General features: G+C 32.2%; 1 protein-coding gene across 1 annotated transcript in view; it reads right to left on the bottom strand.

Moving 5' to 3' along the window:
* Positions 1-242: 242 nt before the first annotated feature.
* The window catches only part of LOC150109366 (voltage-gated delayed rectifier potassium channel KCNH8-like), a 49,977-nt gene continuing 35,258 nt past the window's right edge, over positions 243-14,961 (bottom strand). The window contains exons 9-14 of the mRNA XM_090402194.1: positions 14,402-14,601; positions 13,867-14,116; positions 6,594-6,814; positions 4,744-4,883; positions 1,049-1,179; positions 243-934 (exon numbers count right to left, since the gene is read on the bottom strand). Coding sequence (XP_090258320.1) covers positions 243-934; positions 1,049-1,179; positions 4,744-4,883; positions 6,594-6,814; positions 13,867-14,116; positions 14,402-14,601 — 1,634 coding nt within the window. The remainder of the gene's footprint in view (positions 935-1,048; positions 1,180-4,743; positions 4,884-6,593; positions 6,815-13,866; positions 14,117-14,401; positions 14,602-14,961) is intronic.

Here is a 14,961-nt window from a genome sequence, read left to right on the forward strand (position 1 = left end):
CATCAACCTGGGCCAACAGATAGTTGCTCATTAGCTTAATGGACAGATAATAAATGACGTATGCTTATTAACAGGTAAGGCTACTAAAAACCGACATGGTCCTCGATAGTCCACTCCAAAGGCAACGTCCTTTCTTACAAGTTCTGCTGACATGTAAAACTGAACATCATTCTGTCTTCAGACACACACACATACACAGAGAAACAAAACTAAACAAAACAAAAAAAGAACATTCATCATGACTAGTTTTCGTCTGGAGTTTCCACAATATCTACAATATGCTGTTCAATTTTTATGACTGGTTCTGTACATGAGTACTCACTTTCTGCTATTTCTGATGGAGATAACACCGAGTCTCTTTCTGTCTGAGTCCAACATTTTCTGTTTTCACTGGGAGATTCTAAAGGTTGACTGTTTTCTGAAATAATAGGAATCTTAAGCGCGCACTCATAAGAAGCACTTTCAGTCTCTTCTTTGCCACCGGGGGGAGTTTGTCCAATGGTAAACTTCACACGGTCGTCATTCGATGATATCGAGGAGTAACAAGAGTTTGGAGGTGGAGAACCAACTTCGGCAAGCTGGTTAAAGAAAAGGTCCATCAGGAACCAGTCTGTCTGTGTGGAGCAGGTCACGCGATTGCCTAACCTCACGGAAATTGGGGAATCACAAGACAACTGAGAGGGCTGAGATGAAGAGCGATGAAGGAGGGTTGGCGGAGGATGCACTTCTTTAAGAAATTCACACGACAGGGTGGTCTTAGGTGGATCCATTCCTCTTGCACACAGTTGCTGCAGAAGGGTCAATGTTGTTCTCACATCTTGACTCAGAGATACCACATCCTGAGTAAGGGACGTCACTTGAGAATCCAAGCGTTCGACACTATTCCGAGTCACTTCGAGATCTTCTCGGAGTTCCAATGATTCCCAAGCTTTACCTATAAGAAAAAAAATATATAAGAAATATCCAGAAAATAATCAACTAGACTTTTGCTGAAATTATTCTTGCCGTTCTCTCTTTCTATTTTTTGATAATCATGATGTAGCTTTACCTAGGTTTGGATGGGTTGCAGCGGGTCTTAGTTTGTCATACTTCCATTTAGGATGGTGTTCGGACAGAAGTCGTTTGAAGGCAGGAATCGATGGTTGGTAATTTCGGCACTGATTCTCCCAAGTGGGATCGCTGGGAAAGAGAGAAAAATAAATCTGTTAAAATAAAATAAAAAAATCCCAACTGTGGAATAATTATTAGAAAAGTAAATAGAATCAAATGAAATGAAAAAAAATCCATAACCAGATTCGGAGAAAGGCTTTGGATAATTTATTGATCAGGAGAATTTAAAGTAGTGAAATATAACGTTTTTATATTTCACTACTTTAAATTGTAATTTAAAAGCTATAATTTGTGGCCTAAAGATTATCAGTACAAACACTACAAAAAAAAATGGCCTATTATTTTCGTGATAAATAAAACAGCAAAAAATATTATCACAAAATAGTTCGAATATATATATATATATATATATATATATATATATATATATACTTCTGCCTAATTAATGGTTGCCTTTGTGTGCAAAGGAACACTACTAATTAGGTTTTTTTCTCAATATTTTTCTGCGTTACCTGGTTAATGAGATATATTCCAGCAGTTATTTAAAACTACGAGCCATGTTTTATCTTAGGTGATCTTCAAACAGGTAATTCGATCTCGGTGGAATGACGAAATGTCTAATGCATGAGAAAAAATGCTGAGTACTCAAAAACGTGCGGGCTTATAAACTGCTTAAGTAAAATGTTCTCTCAGATTTCATTAGATCATGGCGCAGTAATTGTTTTACTGCCTACGTCGGTATACAAGATCATATTTCATTTCATTAATCTAATCTAATATCTTAAGAGACAAGTAGCACGTGCATTTTCTTCTTTGAAAAAGTACGAAGTATTTTTTTTTGTTCGCTTTTTAATGTAGTAATCAGAAGAATATTCTTTTAGAAGATGCAGTGATGACGTTATTAAAAATTTAGCAATCTTTATTTCATTTATACTTAAAACATATGTTAATGCTATAATAAACGTAACATCATATTGTAAATTTCTGGCCTTTTATTTCAAAATAAAGCAAGTGAAATATAAACCCCCCACTCTCGTACGAAAGTGGAGGATTTTGCTCTCGACCACACATTTAGAACCAATAGTAATATATCGGTTTCATAAGATGCTACTAAGTGCCCGTGTGAGCATCGTGGCCGCTTTGAAGTGAATTCCAAACCTCTTATTAAGAAAAAAAAACAAATAGTATTTTTGTATACAATTAAAAACTTAATTTGTAGATAAAGAATACTTTTATTCCTACATGGTGATTAAAGAACAAGAAAACTTCCAATAAACAAAGACACCACACACACACACACACACACACACACGCAAACACAATCTTAATAAATATGCTTTCAATTAATGGCCATAATAACATTAAAAAACTGTATTTAGAAAGAAAATAACAAATTAAATCTAACACAATCACACTAATTTTAATCAATAAATTATTTATTTCTCTCACATATCACGTATCAAAATGATTTGTCCTCAACAATGGCGTAAGTAAAAAAAAAAAAAAAACTATGCGATGCTATTATTAAATTAACATATCAACAACAAGTCAGAATGTAGTAGTTCACTATTTCTTAATATAGTTTCCCCACCCTTCATCCCTCTGTTTTGAATACACTTGATCCAGCAGTCGTCTGTATTCTGCAGCTTTATTTTTTTATTATTTTTATCTGGTTGGAAGGCTCCACGTGCGTATCGCATCCTTGGCCTCTTATCGCGGGCAAAATGACGCCCTTAAGAGGCAAAACCGTGACTAATCTGTAGTTGGTTTGCGACGTCCTCAATAGTCACTCTCCTCTTGTCGAAAACAAGTGCGAGGCTGTTTGCAGTGTTCTTTGCAGATGTGGACGAACGTCCTGATGTTCTTCTTCTTCGTAAGTGACATTTCTTCGGCATGTGTTGAACATGAAACGCCTTCGTGTATATATACAATGATCCATGTTTGGCAGTTTTATTATTTTAATTGTTTAACAAATCTAGACAATTAATATCCACCTAATATATTGAATTCTATTTTTATATGAAAAGAACAGGGCGTTTGCGAAGTCGTTTAAGAGTTCCATCCATTTCACATAAATGGCTGTTGGCGGTTTTACCTTTTAGTTTCAAATGGAACTTATGACCTGGAAGAGAATTTTGTTGTTTCGGTCAGTGAAGATAAAACAAGTATCGGAAGTGAACTATTTGACGGGGAAATAGCACGTGTTATAGTTGAGCAAGTTGAATAATAGTAGAGAAACATGTGGTGTAGGCATTATAATCTGTATAAACTGGGGCACGCTGGGTAATTTAAGGAAGTATTAAGCAGGAAACGAAAGAGACTTGAGAACACTTTCACATATATACCTGTAGTTTTCTTTTTGACAAAATAATGGAAGTAGTTTGAAGACAATGCAAAATTTAAAAGTTGCAGTTGGGTGTGCAATGATTAAAAGGATTATTCTACGGTATATTTGTATTTAGGACACGCACAAAAGATAATTAACACTGACATTACGATAACGGGATTAAAAAGTTGACAGAGTTTCAATAAATTCAATAAAAAATAAAAGAAAAATATTGCATTCAATCGTTCTTAATAAATATATAAGTTATATTTACTATTTTATGGTGTTTATATATTAGTATCAGATATTTTGCAAAATTTAAAAAATTTTTTTAAAAAGTTTTTTTTTTCTCTAAATTATTATTATTTTTATTATGTTATTATATTTTTGCTGTAATTACTAAGAGAGGATAGTTATGAACAGCTCCAAGTACCAGCCCAAGATTCATCGCTGATACTTGAGAAATTACATCAAAAAGCCGAAAGTTGAGAGCAGTTTCATACTTTCTTGTTGATAAGCACGACAAGATATTAAAATACCAAGTTAATCAACTCAACTATAGGCTTATGCTTCGCTCGCTGTCTTGCACATTTGTGTTAACAGGATTCCACATTTAATTGTTATTGCATAAAAATTGCAAAAATAATAACGTATACAAAAATTATTAGAACACATACAATAACTATTATAAATAAACTCATTTACTTCCACATCGTTATTTATCTTTTTTATGTTTTCATGATTACATTAATTTGAATTTTGTTTACCAGAAATCAGACCACACGATATCCTAGGCCAACTCTGAAAAAGCAAGGAAACAAGTCAACTGCATTTGTTCCAGCTTTACTAACTTGCTTTTAATGAAGTTATTAAGCAACTATAACCAAGGCATGAGGGCATAGCTTATATAACACTTGCATCAGGCGAATTTTTTATATCAAAAATTTAAATGATTTCGATATTATTTAAATATATAATTTTAATAATATTTATATGATTAACGTTAAACAATTTAATTACCCTTATTTTAATAGTTTATAATATTAAATATGTATTTATTTTTAAAAAATTCTACAGCATCTAATGTATTAAAATTAGATGTTTCGAAATCTCACAAATTTCAATTTGTTTAAATATAATGATGGTAAATTAAATATATTTCACCTTTAAAAATAAGAAAATTTTTTTAATTGTTATTTTTTTTTTTTTTGTAATAATGGCTATTCCAACACTTCGTTTATGATAGCATGAAAATCAAGTTTTCTCGAGGCGGGAGAAAGAAAATCAGGTATATGAAATGAACTTACTCTGGCTGAACACGCAAACTGGATTTGTTCACTTCAGGAGATATGGTCGATATCTGATGATGAGGATCGTTGTCTGTATTTTCGTTATCTTCAGAAATCGAAGGCAATGTCAAGGATGGCGGCCTGTTGTTGTCTTCCGGCTGAGTTCGTAAAATGAGAAAAATGACAGTTGCACGTAAGACGAAAGCTTTATCGATCATTATCTATAGATTATAAGGAGAATACTAAAACGTGCAAAGAGTATATAAAGAATATATAAATAAAGTAGTTGCAAGAATAAACACCAGGAAATAACGTTACTTATCGATAATGCTTTGAAAGAAAAAAAAAAAACGTAAAGCCTTGCAAAGTTTTAGATAACTTTCGCTTTCTGCCCTATTGTACACTTTCTTTCGTAATGTGTACGTAATTACAAAAAAAAAAAAAAAATACTAACTCTATCAGTTTCTTGAAATTTCTCACATATAACACTCACGAATACTTATTAGGTCCTTAAGAGGACTGGCTAGATGGACGAAGCAAGAATGTTTTTCATATTCTCCGTTATCTGAAGAGGACAATGTAGGGATAAGGTGTTATTGAGCTATGTAGGGATAGGGTGTTGTTGAGCTATATAAATTTATAAATTAAATATAAATATATATATATATATATAAATATAAAGCTCTGATCATGGCAGGAGGGTAACAGCGATAGCCGAGCCTCAGTTAGTACTTCATTGGCTACAGCATTGCCATCCATTACCTTCCAAGGATATTAATCACCACATCCCACGATCGATTTTGACCATTGACGTTACTGACAGGATGGGTGAAGCACAAGTGCTTTTCATATTCCCCTTTATCTGTAATGAGAGTTATTTGGGAATGGGAGATTTGTGAGCAATTAAGCTCGCCCTCTGATTGGAATTAATACATAAATATAAACATAAAATATAAAAGGTGTTTTAAAGAAATTATTTGTAATACTTATAAAATTTTAAAATTTCAAAAAATTAAAAAAATATTTAAATAACATTATTTTTTATTTATAATTTCATAAGAAACTTTTATTAACTTTTAAAATAAATTAGAATTATTTTGTTCAATATTAAATGTCTAATCCGTCCGCTATTTTGATACCCAGTTTAATTATAAAATGCTTTTAGCATACCCCATGGGATTTCTATATAAAAATAATAGTAATAAATATATTAACAGTAATTTAATTACTATTACAGTGGATAGGCAAGACTGATAAACCGGGAATCCTACCCTAGAGATCTAGTTTTTTCTATTATTTTACTTTTACTGTATTCATTCTATTTCACAATTATTTTTCTGTAATACTACCATTATAGTTTGTAGTATTATAGTATATTTAATTTATTCAATATGTTTTTGATAAAGTGAATAGCGCACATCTTTCACTATAATGCATGAGAGCAGACGTCTCGACACCAACTTATATATATATATATATATATATATATATATATATATATATATATATATATATATTTATTTATTTATTTATTTATTAAATAAAATAAAATGATATGAAATAATGGGAGTTATATTAAATAAATTTTGAAAATGAATATAAATTCATTTTTGTGTTTCCGGTGCTTTTGGTAGCAATTCGATATATCGTGTAAGTGGATCGTCATATAAAGTAAGGGAAAATAGAGACATTCAGCTATTGTTACAAGAATACAACTTCAATAATTTAAGAATATCAAATGAACTTATAACTATTTCTTTATTACATTAATTTAATTTTTCTCATTAACGTAATACATAAATCATAATAATATGCATTCTTTTAAACGTTAAGAAACATTTTTTATTTATGTATTTTTTTTTTTTTACCTCGCCTTCGTAGCCTTCTCGTAGATTAAACGTAAGATCATGAAGTATATCGTGACAAAACGTGCTGGCGAATTCGGGATACAGCCTTAACACTTCTGTTAATCCTGGAACATATATGCACTTCAAATCACAGTATGTTAATGCCTTTACATCACTACTGGATTTAGGAACCATATCAGCCATTTTAAGTGAAATATCACATCCGACTAGATCTCCTTTGCCTGTAAAAAAAAATTAAAAAAAAAAATATTTCGTTTCTCGCCGTATCATAATTTCCTGATATTAAAAACCACCATTATTTCAATTTTCCATTTTAAGTAGGCCGTGTCTTTAAAATTTCAAAGAAATTTACGCGTTATGATAAAATTGTTTTGTTTCAACAATGGTTTTTCTTTTGGAGCGTGAAACGTTCATTGCGATGCATATGTTTCACTGTCTGTTTTGCAGGACGCTAAAACATTTGCACTAAACAATTGGTAACATGTGCTTCATGCGTGAAATATACATTTAACAATGGAGCACGTGCTTAAGCCCATAATAACAACAGAAATTCGTGAGACAGAAAATCAACAATGGAATTACGTGCAGAAAGCATCATAGTTAACAATAGAAACACTCGCCTTAAGTATGAAATTAACAATAGAAACACGTGCATGAAAGTACTGAAATGTCTGTAATAAAATTAAATTCAAAGAATACAAAACTAAATAACATTACAACCAAACAACTGAATTTATTAAAAAAAGCGTTTGTAGATAATAATTCAGGTTTTTTTTAACCAAATTTTAGATTATTATCAAAGCATCAAAAGACTGTTTTCACTGACCTTTAACAACCAATGTGTGTTCGCTATTATATTCTACTGTGCTTTCTCCGCTTCCCTTGAATCTGCGGTATCTCACTATTGTACTTCGTGCAGATGATGGTTACTCCTCTTTTATAGACGCTGGTTATTATCACCTGCGGTAACAATGTCATTTTGTCTGGTTTATATGAGAAAAAGAGTACGAGGTTCTTTAGCAAACAGCAGCTTTCGGTGAATGACCAGCTGTGAAATACACGATAAGTTGAGGCAACTGCTGTACTTTAATATCCACTAGGAACAGCAAAGTTTCTTTATTGGCATGTTTTACAAAGCGCAATGTGTTCGAGATATTACATTTTATCATGATGTTATGATATGTTGGCGAATCGTAACTTGTGACCTCGTTTTCTCTGAACATATGTAAGTTTTTATTTAGTTCATATGAGTTTGGCAGATTTCCAATTACTTAAAAATGGTCTTAATGTCATTTCAGGTATATCTGAAGTTCATACATTTAAAACGGAAATTACTCGTATGAAATTAATGTAGTTTATTGGCGAATGAATTTCCGTATTCATACGCAGGTGATATGACTTTTTTTTCTCTTCTGGAAACTATAGGTTTACATCCCATAGTACATAGGACTTATCAGGATATTATAATGATATTAATTAGAATTGTTTGATATTTATTGCTAACCTAAAATAGAATTTGCTCTGCTATTGTTGGGCATATTTCAATGACCTAATTATTCACTCATCTCACTTATTAAAAAAAATTTAAAAAAAAACTCACTTATCAACTCACTTAGACAAAAAAAAAGTTGTAGGCTATCTCACTTATCACCTTTAATCACGTGAGTAAAATAAGGAAGTAGTGGCACGACCTCTAATAAGATGTATTTTCCATCTTACATAAACGCAAGCGACAAAGTATCTTTACCTGGGAAGTATACCCCCATCCCTTTTGACGAAACGAATACTAGACAACGTTGACAATATGTATTTTGACCTTCCTCAAATTCAAGTTGCCTGGCGACGTGCTGCTAGAAATATCAAAACGACGCGCTGTAAAATAACAAATGTCAATTTTGATTCAGGAAATATAATAACCGAAAATAAATTCCCAGACTTTAATTAAGAGCATTCTATGTCCAGATACCCAGAATGTATTCATCACTACTATGAATCTATACCTTAAATAGCTGATACTAAGTGACGTCATTAGTAAAATCTGATGAGTCATCTCAATTAGCAAGCCACTGAATTCATTTACTGAAAAGGTCATTATGTGTTTTGCTTGAACCTAACCAGTTCGGGAATCGCTGAATCAATTGATCACTATTTTGATTTCAAAATCCCCAACAGTGGAGGATTTCAATATTTTCCTCAACGGTAAATTAGTTGCCGTGGACAGGTGGAATACCCTTTCCGGTCACGTCATATTACTTCACCGATTCCCCCCCCCCCTTTTAGGGGAACTCTGCGGTTTATGCTCACAATCCCCAGGCAATTGACAATTAAAAAATTGTTCACAAAATTGCTGCGTATTTATGTCGAAAGGCGGATTTCTCAGTGGAGAAAAGAGTTGATAAATGCACCCCGCAAATTTTTAGGGCAAAGCACTTTTTTCCAGACTGCTGGGCCGAGAGGTTAACCTATCCACTCTCCATACCAGAGATCAGGGTTTCGAATCCTAACCTGGGCGTGAATAGTTTTGATTGTATCTAGGAGAGGGAAGGAGGGAGAGAGAGAGAGAGAGAGAAATTTCACCGTCAGGGATGAGGACACCGCCTCACTTAAAGGAGGATTGAAGTGGCTTAAAACGTTCCATCTTTGGTCAGTAGGGTAGGGTTTCAGGACTAAATAAAAAAATTAAATATGGAAAATAAATTCTCCAACGGTGCCATTTTGTTCTGTGTATAAATATATTCTTTTTTTTTCTGTTAAAACGAAAATGTTTCCTATTACTTCCGGAATGTCTACGTATATATTCATACAAATAAATTATTTGTATGAACATATTGGAAATAAATGATGAACTTATTTTTAATTGCAAAGGTTTTTGAAGTGCCTTTCGCTACTACTTAAAAACAACGTACTTTTTTTTTCTTCCATTGTAGAATGTTTGCATGAATGCTTAAATTACCATAGCACATAAAATAAAGATTATGTTTTATTATTGAAATATTAACAGAAGATAATTATATACTATGGAAATTTAAGCATTCACTCAAATATCCTATTTAAGTTTTGAATATTGAAATGTTAACAAAACAGATATCAATTGTCAATAGACGATGGAAATTCAAGCATTCACTCAAATCAAAAATCCTTATAGTCCTTATAAGGACTGGCTTAAAGGGGCGAAGCAAGAATGCTTTTCATCTTCCCCGTTATCTGTAGAGGGCAGTGTAGGGATAAGGTGTTATTGAGCTATTAAAGCTCTGATCATGGCAGGAGGGTAACAGCAATAGCCGAGCCTCAGTTAGAACTTCATTGGCTACAGCATTGCCATCCATCCATTACCCTCCAAGGGTATTGGATTCTCTCCCAAATCAAAAATCTTAAGTTCTTAAAGTTCTTAAAAGAACTGGGCGATGGACTGAGTCCTTGACTCTTTATCCCGTCATCTGAATGAAGAAAATCTGTGCGGATGAAGTGTTATTGAGCTAAAAAGCTCTAGTCATGGCTGGGTAACGGCAATAGCCGAGCCTCAGTTAAAACTTCATTGACTACAGCATTGCCATCCGCTACCCTGAAAGTCCTAAAAAGGACTGAGATGTTATTTCATTCCGTCCCAAATCAAATCAAAAATCCTATAATGCAGACATTTATTATAATAAAGTTATTAATAAAACTATTAGGTGTTTTTGAAACAAATATGGTAATTTAATTTTTTAATGTAAATATTTATTGAAAATAATTAATTTGTAACTTAATTAAACTTTATAATATATTTCAGTAATTTATATTGATTTATGAAAACTTATCCTTTAATTTATAACGGATCAGAAGTAATTATACGAAACATTTTGGAAAAAGGAAGTGGAAGTTTCTGTTATGTGTATTCCATGCGTTTCATACGGGATCACATAAAAATTGGGTAACGCCAACAAGTTTCATGTAGTATGGATCCTAGATTATTTTAGTCCTTCCCTCTTTAGGATACATAATTATCCTAAACTAGTTGCTCTTTTTATTATTCTCATCTGATTAATTGTTTTATTTGATAATAGAATCAGAGACTTCCCTAACAAAATAAGCTAGCTGTGTTAAAGCCCAAAAAACCAATTTCTTATCTATTCTCTTCTATAATTTCCACAGGGTTCTACGGCGCATGATAGAATACAATAATAGGATTGAAGGATAGCAACAAAATGAGAAATTATCTTGAAAATCTAAAACTGCTAATGTGAACTAATTTGTTTCCAAGTTAAGGAGTAAAACCTATTTTATCACAAATATAAATTCGACTTCTTACAAGTAGGTGTCTTTTCAAAAGTAATAAATAGTTATTTTTGATATTTAGTGTGCTCTGTAGGCAAAAGATAAATAGTATAACATATATTGGGAAGATTTTTTATTACTTAGAGTTTATAATGATGATAAATATGTGTGTATTTTGTTCTGTAAACGCTCAATGTTCTTGAAATGAGAAAGAGATTAGGTCTCTATTAAGCAAATTACATTTTCATATTAAGGTTCCCCAAATTGCTCTTATTTTAGGATGTTATCACGTTGATTTCAAAAAGGTGTCTTAAAATCATTTTTAATAATTGCAGTGTGGAAATTGTGATTCCTATCTTTAAAAAAAGTAATAGAGACGACCCTAAAAACTATATAGGTATCAGTGTACTAGATTCATGTTACAAAATATATAGCAGAATATTAAATAGCAAACTAATGAAATATTCCGAAAACTTTATTTTGGAAGTACAGAATGGATTTAGAAAAGGACGATCATGTATAGATCCAGCCTTTTGCCTAAAATTAATAATAGAGAAAAGAAGAGAATACAATTTCGGCATTTATTGACTTTGAAAAAGCATTTGACAAAGTTAAAAGAAACATATTATTTAAAATATTAAAAGAAAGACAAATACCAAATAATATCCTAAAAGCTATCACAAGCATATATGAAAATAATCAAACACAAATAAGATTAAATCACGAGCTATCATATACGAGAGAGATAAACCAAGGGGTCGGACAGAGATATCCCCTCTCAGCAACTCTTTTTAATATTTACTTAAATGAAATAATAATAAAATGGAATAAAAATTTCCATCAAGGTATTAAACTTTCTCCTACAGTGAACTTAAGCACACTCCTTTTTGCCGACGACCAAATAATAATTACATATTCTAAAGATAACTTACAGAAAGCTATTTTAGATATAAATGAGATAGCCTAAGATTATGGTATGATAATATCAACAGAAAAATCAAAAACTATGGCCTTTAAAGGACAAGATCCAGCAAGAACTAAAAAAAGTAATAGATAACAAGATCTTAGAACATGTGAATTCATTTAACTACCTAGGATGTATGATCACATATGAAAATGAAAAAGATATAAACGTAAAAATTGCAAAATATTTAAAAATAACAAGTGTAATTAATTCTATATTTAAACCAAATCTAGTTCCCAAACCAAACTAACCAGGTTAAAGTATGCAATACATTAGCCCTACCAGTCTTAATGTATGGAAGCGAAATCTGGACAATAAAACAAAAAGACAGACAAAGATTAAAAATAGCAGAAATGAAGTTTATGAGAAAAACTGCAAAGTATACCCTATTTGATCACAAAAGAAATGAAGAAATTATGAAAGAATTAAACCAAGAACCAGTAATAGAAAAAATTAAAAAATATAAACATAAATGGATGGAACACGTTCAAAGAATGAAAATAGAAAGATTACCAAAACAAGCCTTAAAGTACAATCCATTAGGAAAAAGAAAACCAGGACGTCCTCTTAAACGGTTCAACGATGACTTCTAAAGCCGGAAAAGGCCATGCTAGGGCCTAAATCCTTGATACGCATGATGATGATAATGATGCAGTGTGGAAATATTTTTAATAGCTTCTGTGATATTTTAATTCGAAGATTTATTTATTTTTTATCTTTTAATGTCTAATCAGTCCATCATAGGCAAGGTCGATCGAGTTGGTATGGGTAAGCTGTAAAGCGAATTACCTGGAATGTAACACCCGAGTTTAATCGTAATCGTTCTTTTATTTCCTTCGAATGTTCCTCCAAACCATTTTAATATATAGACTATAATAAGCAGGTTAATATTCTTGCAGATTTTTATCGCGTTGTTTACGATTATTGTTTTTTTCCTTCAAAATAGATATTTTAATCTGAAGTCTTTTATTATAGTTTAATATTTATTTTATAAAATAAACAATTTTTGCTATTCTAATGATCATTCTATTGTATGCTCATCGCGACGTTACTGATGCCATGATTTAGTTTCGTCTGTGTGTGTGTGTGTGTGTGTGTGTGTGTGTGTGTGTGTGTGTGTGTGTGTGTGTGTGTGTGTGTGTGTGTGTGTGTGTGTGTGTGTGTGTGTGTGTGTGTGTGTGTGTGTGTGTGTGTGTGTGTGTGTGTGTGTGTGTGCTGAGATCAGATTTATGAAGGGTACAATTGTGCTATCTGTTTGAATGCTAGAGCATATACCATAGAATCTTGTTAATACGAACTTCGTTTTTTCAAAGTTCTCGTTTATACGAAGAACATATTTAGTTTTCCTCATAAAGGATAACTGTTTAGAAATGAATATTTGTTGGTTTATTGCAAATTCGGTTAGCATTACATTAGTATTACAAAGTCTGTTTTCATTTCATGAGAAATAAATTATATTATTTTGTATGATCAATGCAAGGACTGGACTGGTATAATCCTGTTAATTTTGACCATCGGTAGGATAGATTTTTTCTTTCTTTAGTTTTTTTTCCCCCTTTACAAAGGAATGTGATAGTAAAGTGAGTAATCGGAGAATTTCAAGCAGTAATTGTGTCGGGATTAATTGTAATGTCAACGACAATAGCGGAACAGCTCGTCACTACCTAACAGAATGATGAAACTGTTGAGCAATGATCAAAGCAGGGATGAAGAAACATTCATTTTGTGTTCTGAAAATGGGTCCTGAATGCATTAAACGTATTAGAGAACGTGCTAACTTCATTGTAACAATATTTGTATAGCAATGACAATACCGAAACAACTGCTAGGTTTGATGATATCTGTGTTCTGTAATAAAAAACAAGAAATTACGAATCCAAGTGTATTTAAAAAAAAAATTACGTTAATGTATTAAAGAAATTAATTGACATTCATGTTTCCTTTAATAACAATACTGTAGTGATTCGGCTTTCATAGTTTTTCTTATAAATGAAAAAATAAATAAATAAAAACTTCGCTTTGTCGAAAAAGAGAAACAAAATGGCATTCTCTTACCCAATATGGCGACCACCATGCTGTTCTGCAATACTTCCATGGATCCATTGCACACCAAGTAGATGTAAGACAATGCATCTCCTTTGTGTATAAGATATTCGCCAGGAGCACAGAAATTGCTCTTCACCTGTCTAGATAACAATTTCAGGCAACCTTGAGGGGCATTTTCGAATATTGGAAGCGATAGCATTTCTTTATGAAGATGCATGGACACATCGCCACGTAGTTCGTCCGGGAACTCTCGCAACACCTAGAAATATATCACGTATAATTGGTAATGGAATTCCAGTAACCGTAAGAGATCATTTCGGAGAAAGTGCATTATTGAGAATAGTGGTTACCATGGTTATCTGCTGAGAAAACCATGGTAACGCAAAAATAACTAATTGGATAATTTCACTCGAATGCATATAGTGAAAGTAACCTAGGTTGCCATAGTAACTGCTAGAGACGATAACAATGGTAGATACAGACTTTCTTTTTTTTTTGTAAACAAATTTGTAAACGATTACATGGATGGATGTGTTTCACTTACTTCGTGGAGGTCAATGCCGTGATTGAGCGACCACGTGGTTTGGAAGTAATCTATCATTCTTTGTCTGAGTTGCTTCGGGATCTGATGCAAGCGAAAGAAATCTTTTAAATCTCTGAACTTCGTTTGATACAACGATCGTCTCGAGTACATCCTCTGAATGATAGCAGTCACGTTACCAAACACTACAGCGTGCATTAGAGCTAAAATTAGAATATAACAAAATTTAGTATTTTAAAACAAAATTTTCAAAAATATTTAAATTAGCAAGCATAAGACATTCTGTTTAAACACATACACATATTAAATCATTAGTGAGCAAATAAAATGCATATTTTTCAAATATAAACCACTCTGCTTACTGTAGGCATGAAGTGGCATGGGATCTTTCTATGTTTGGTCTATCGACTATACCCCATACACAATATCAAGGTGGGAGATTCGCTTAAAATTAGATTAGATATAATGTAATCGTCATCATATTTATTAGATCAGACATTATCATCATTATGTTCTGCCTGAATGGCCACTTACTTCAATCTGAAGATGATACCGTACTGATT

This window comes from Typopeltis vanoorti, chromosome 2 (assembly GCF_054136105.1).
Source record: "Typopeltis vanoorti isolate ZY-2024b chromosome 2, IOZ_Tvanoo_1.0, whole genome shotgun sequence".
NCBI classification, from domain to species: Eukaryota; Metazoa; Arthropoda; class Arachnida; order Uropygi; family Thelyphonidae; genus Typopeltis; species Typopeltis vanoorti.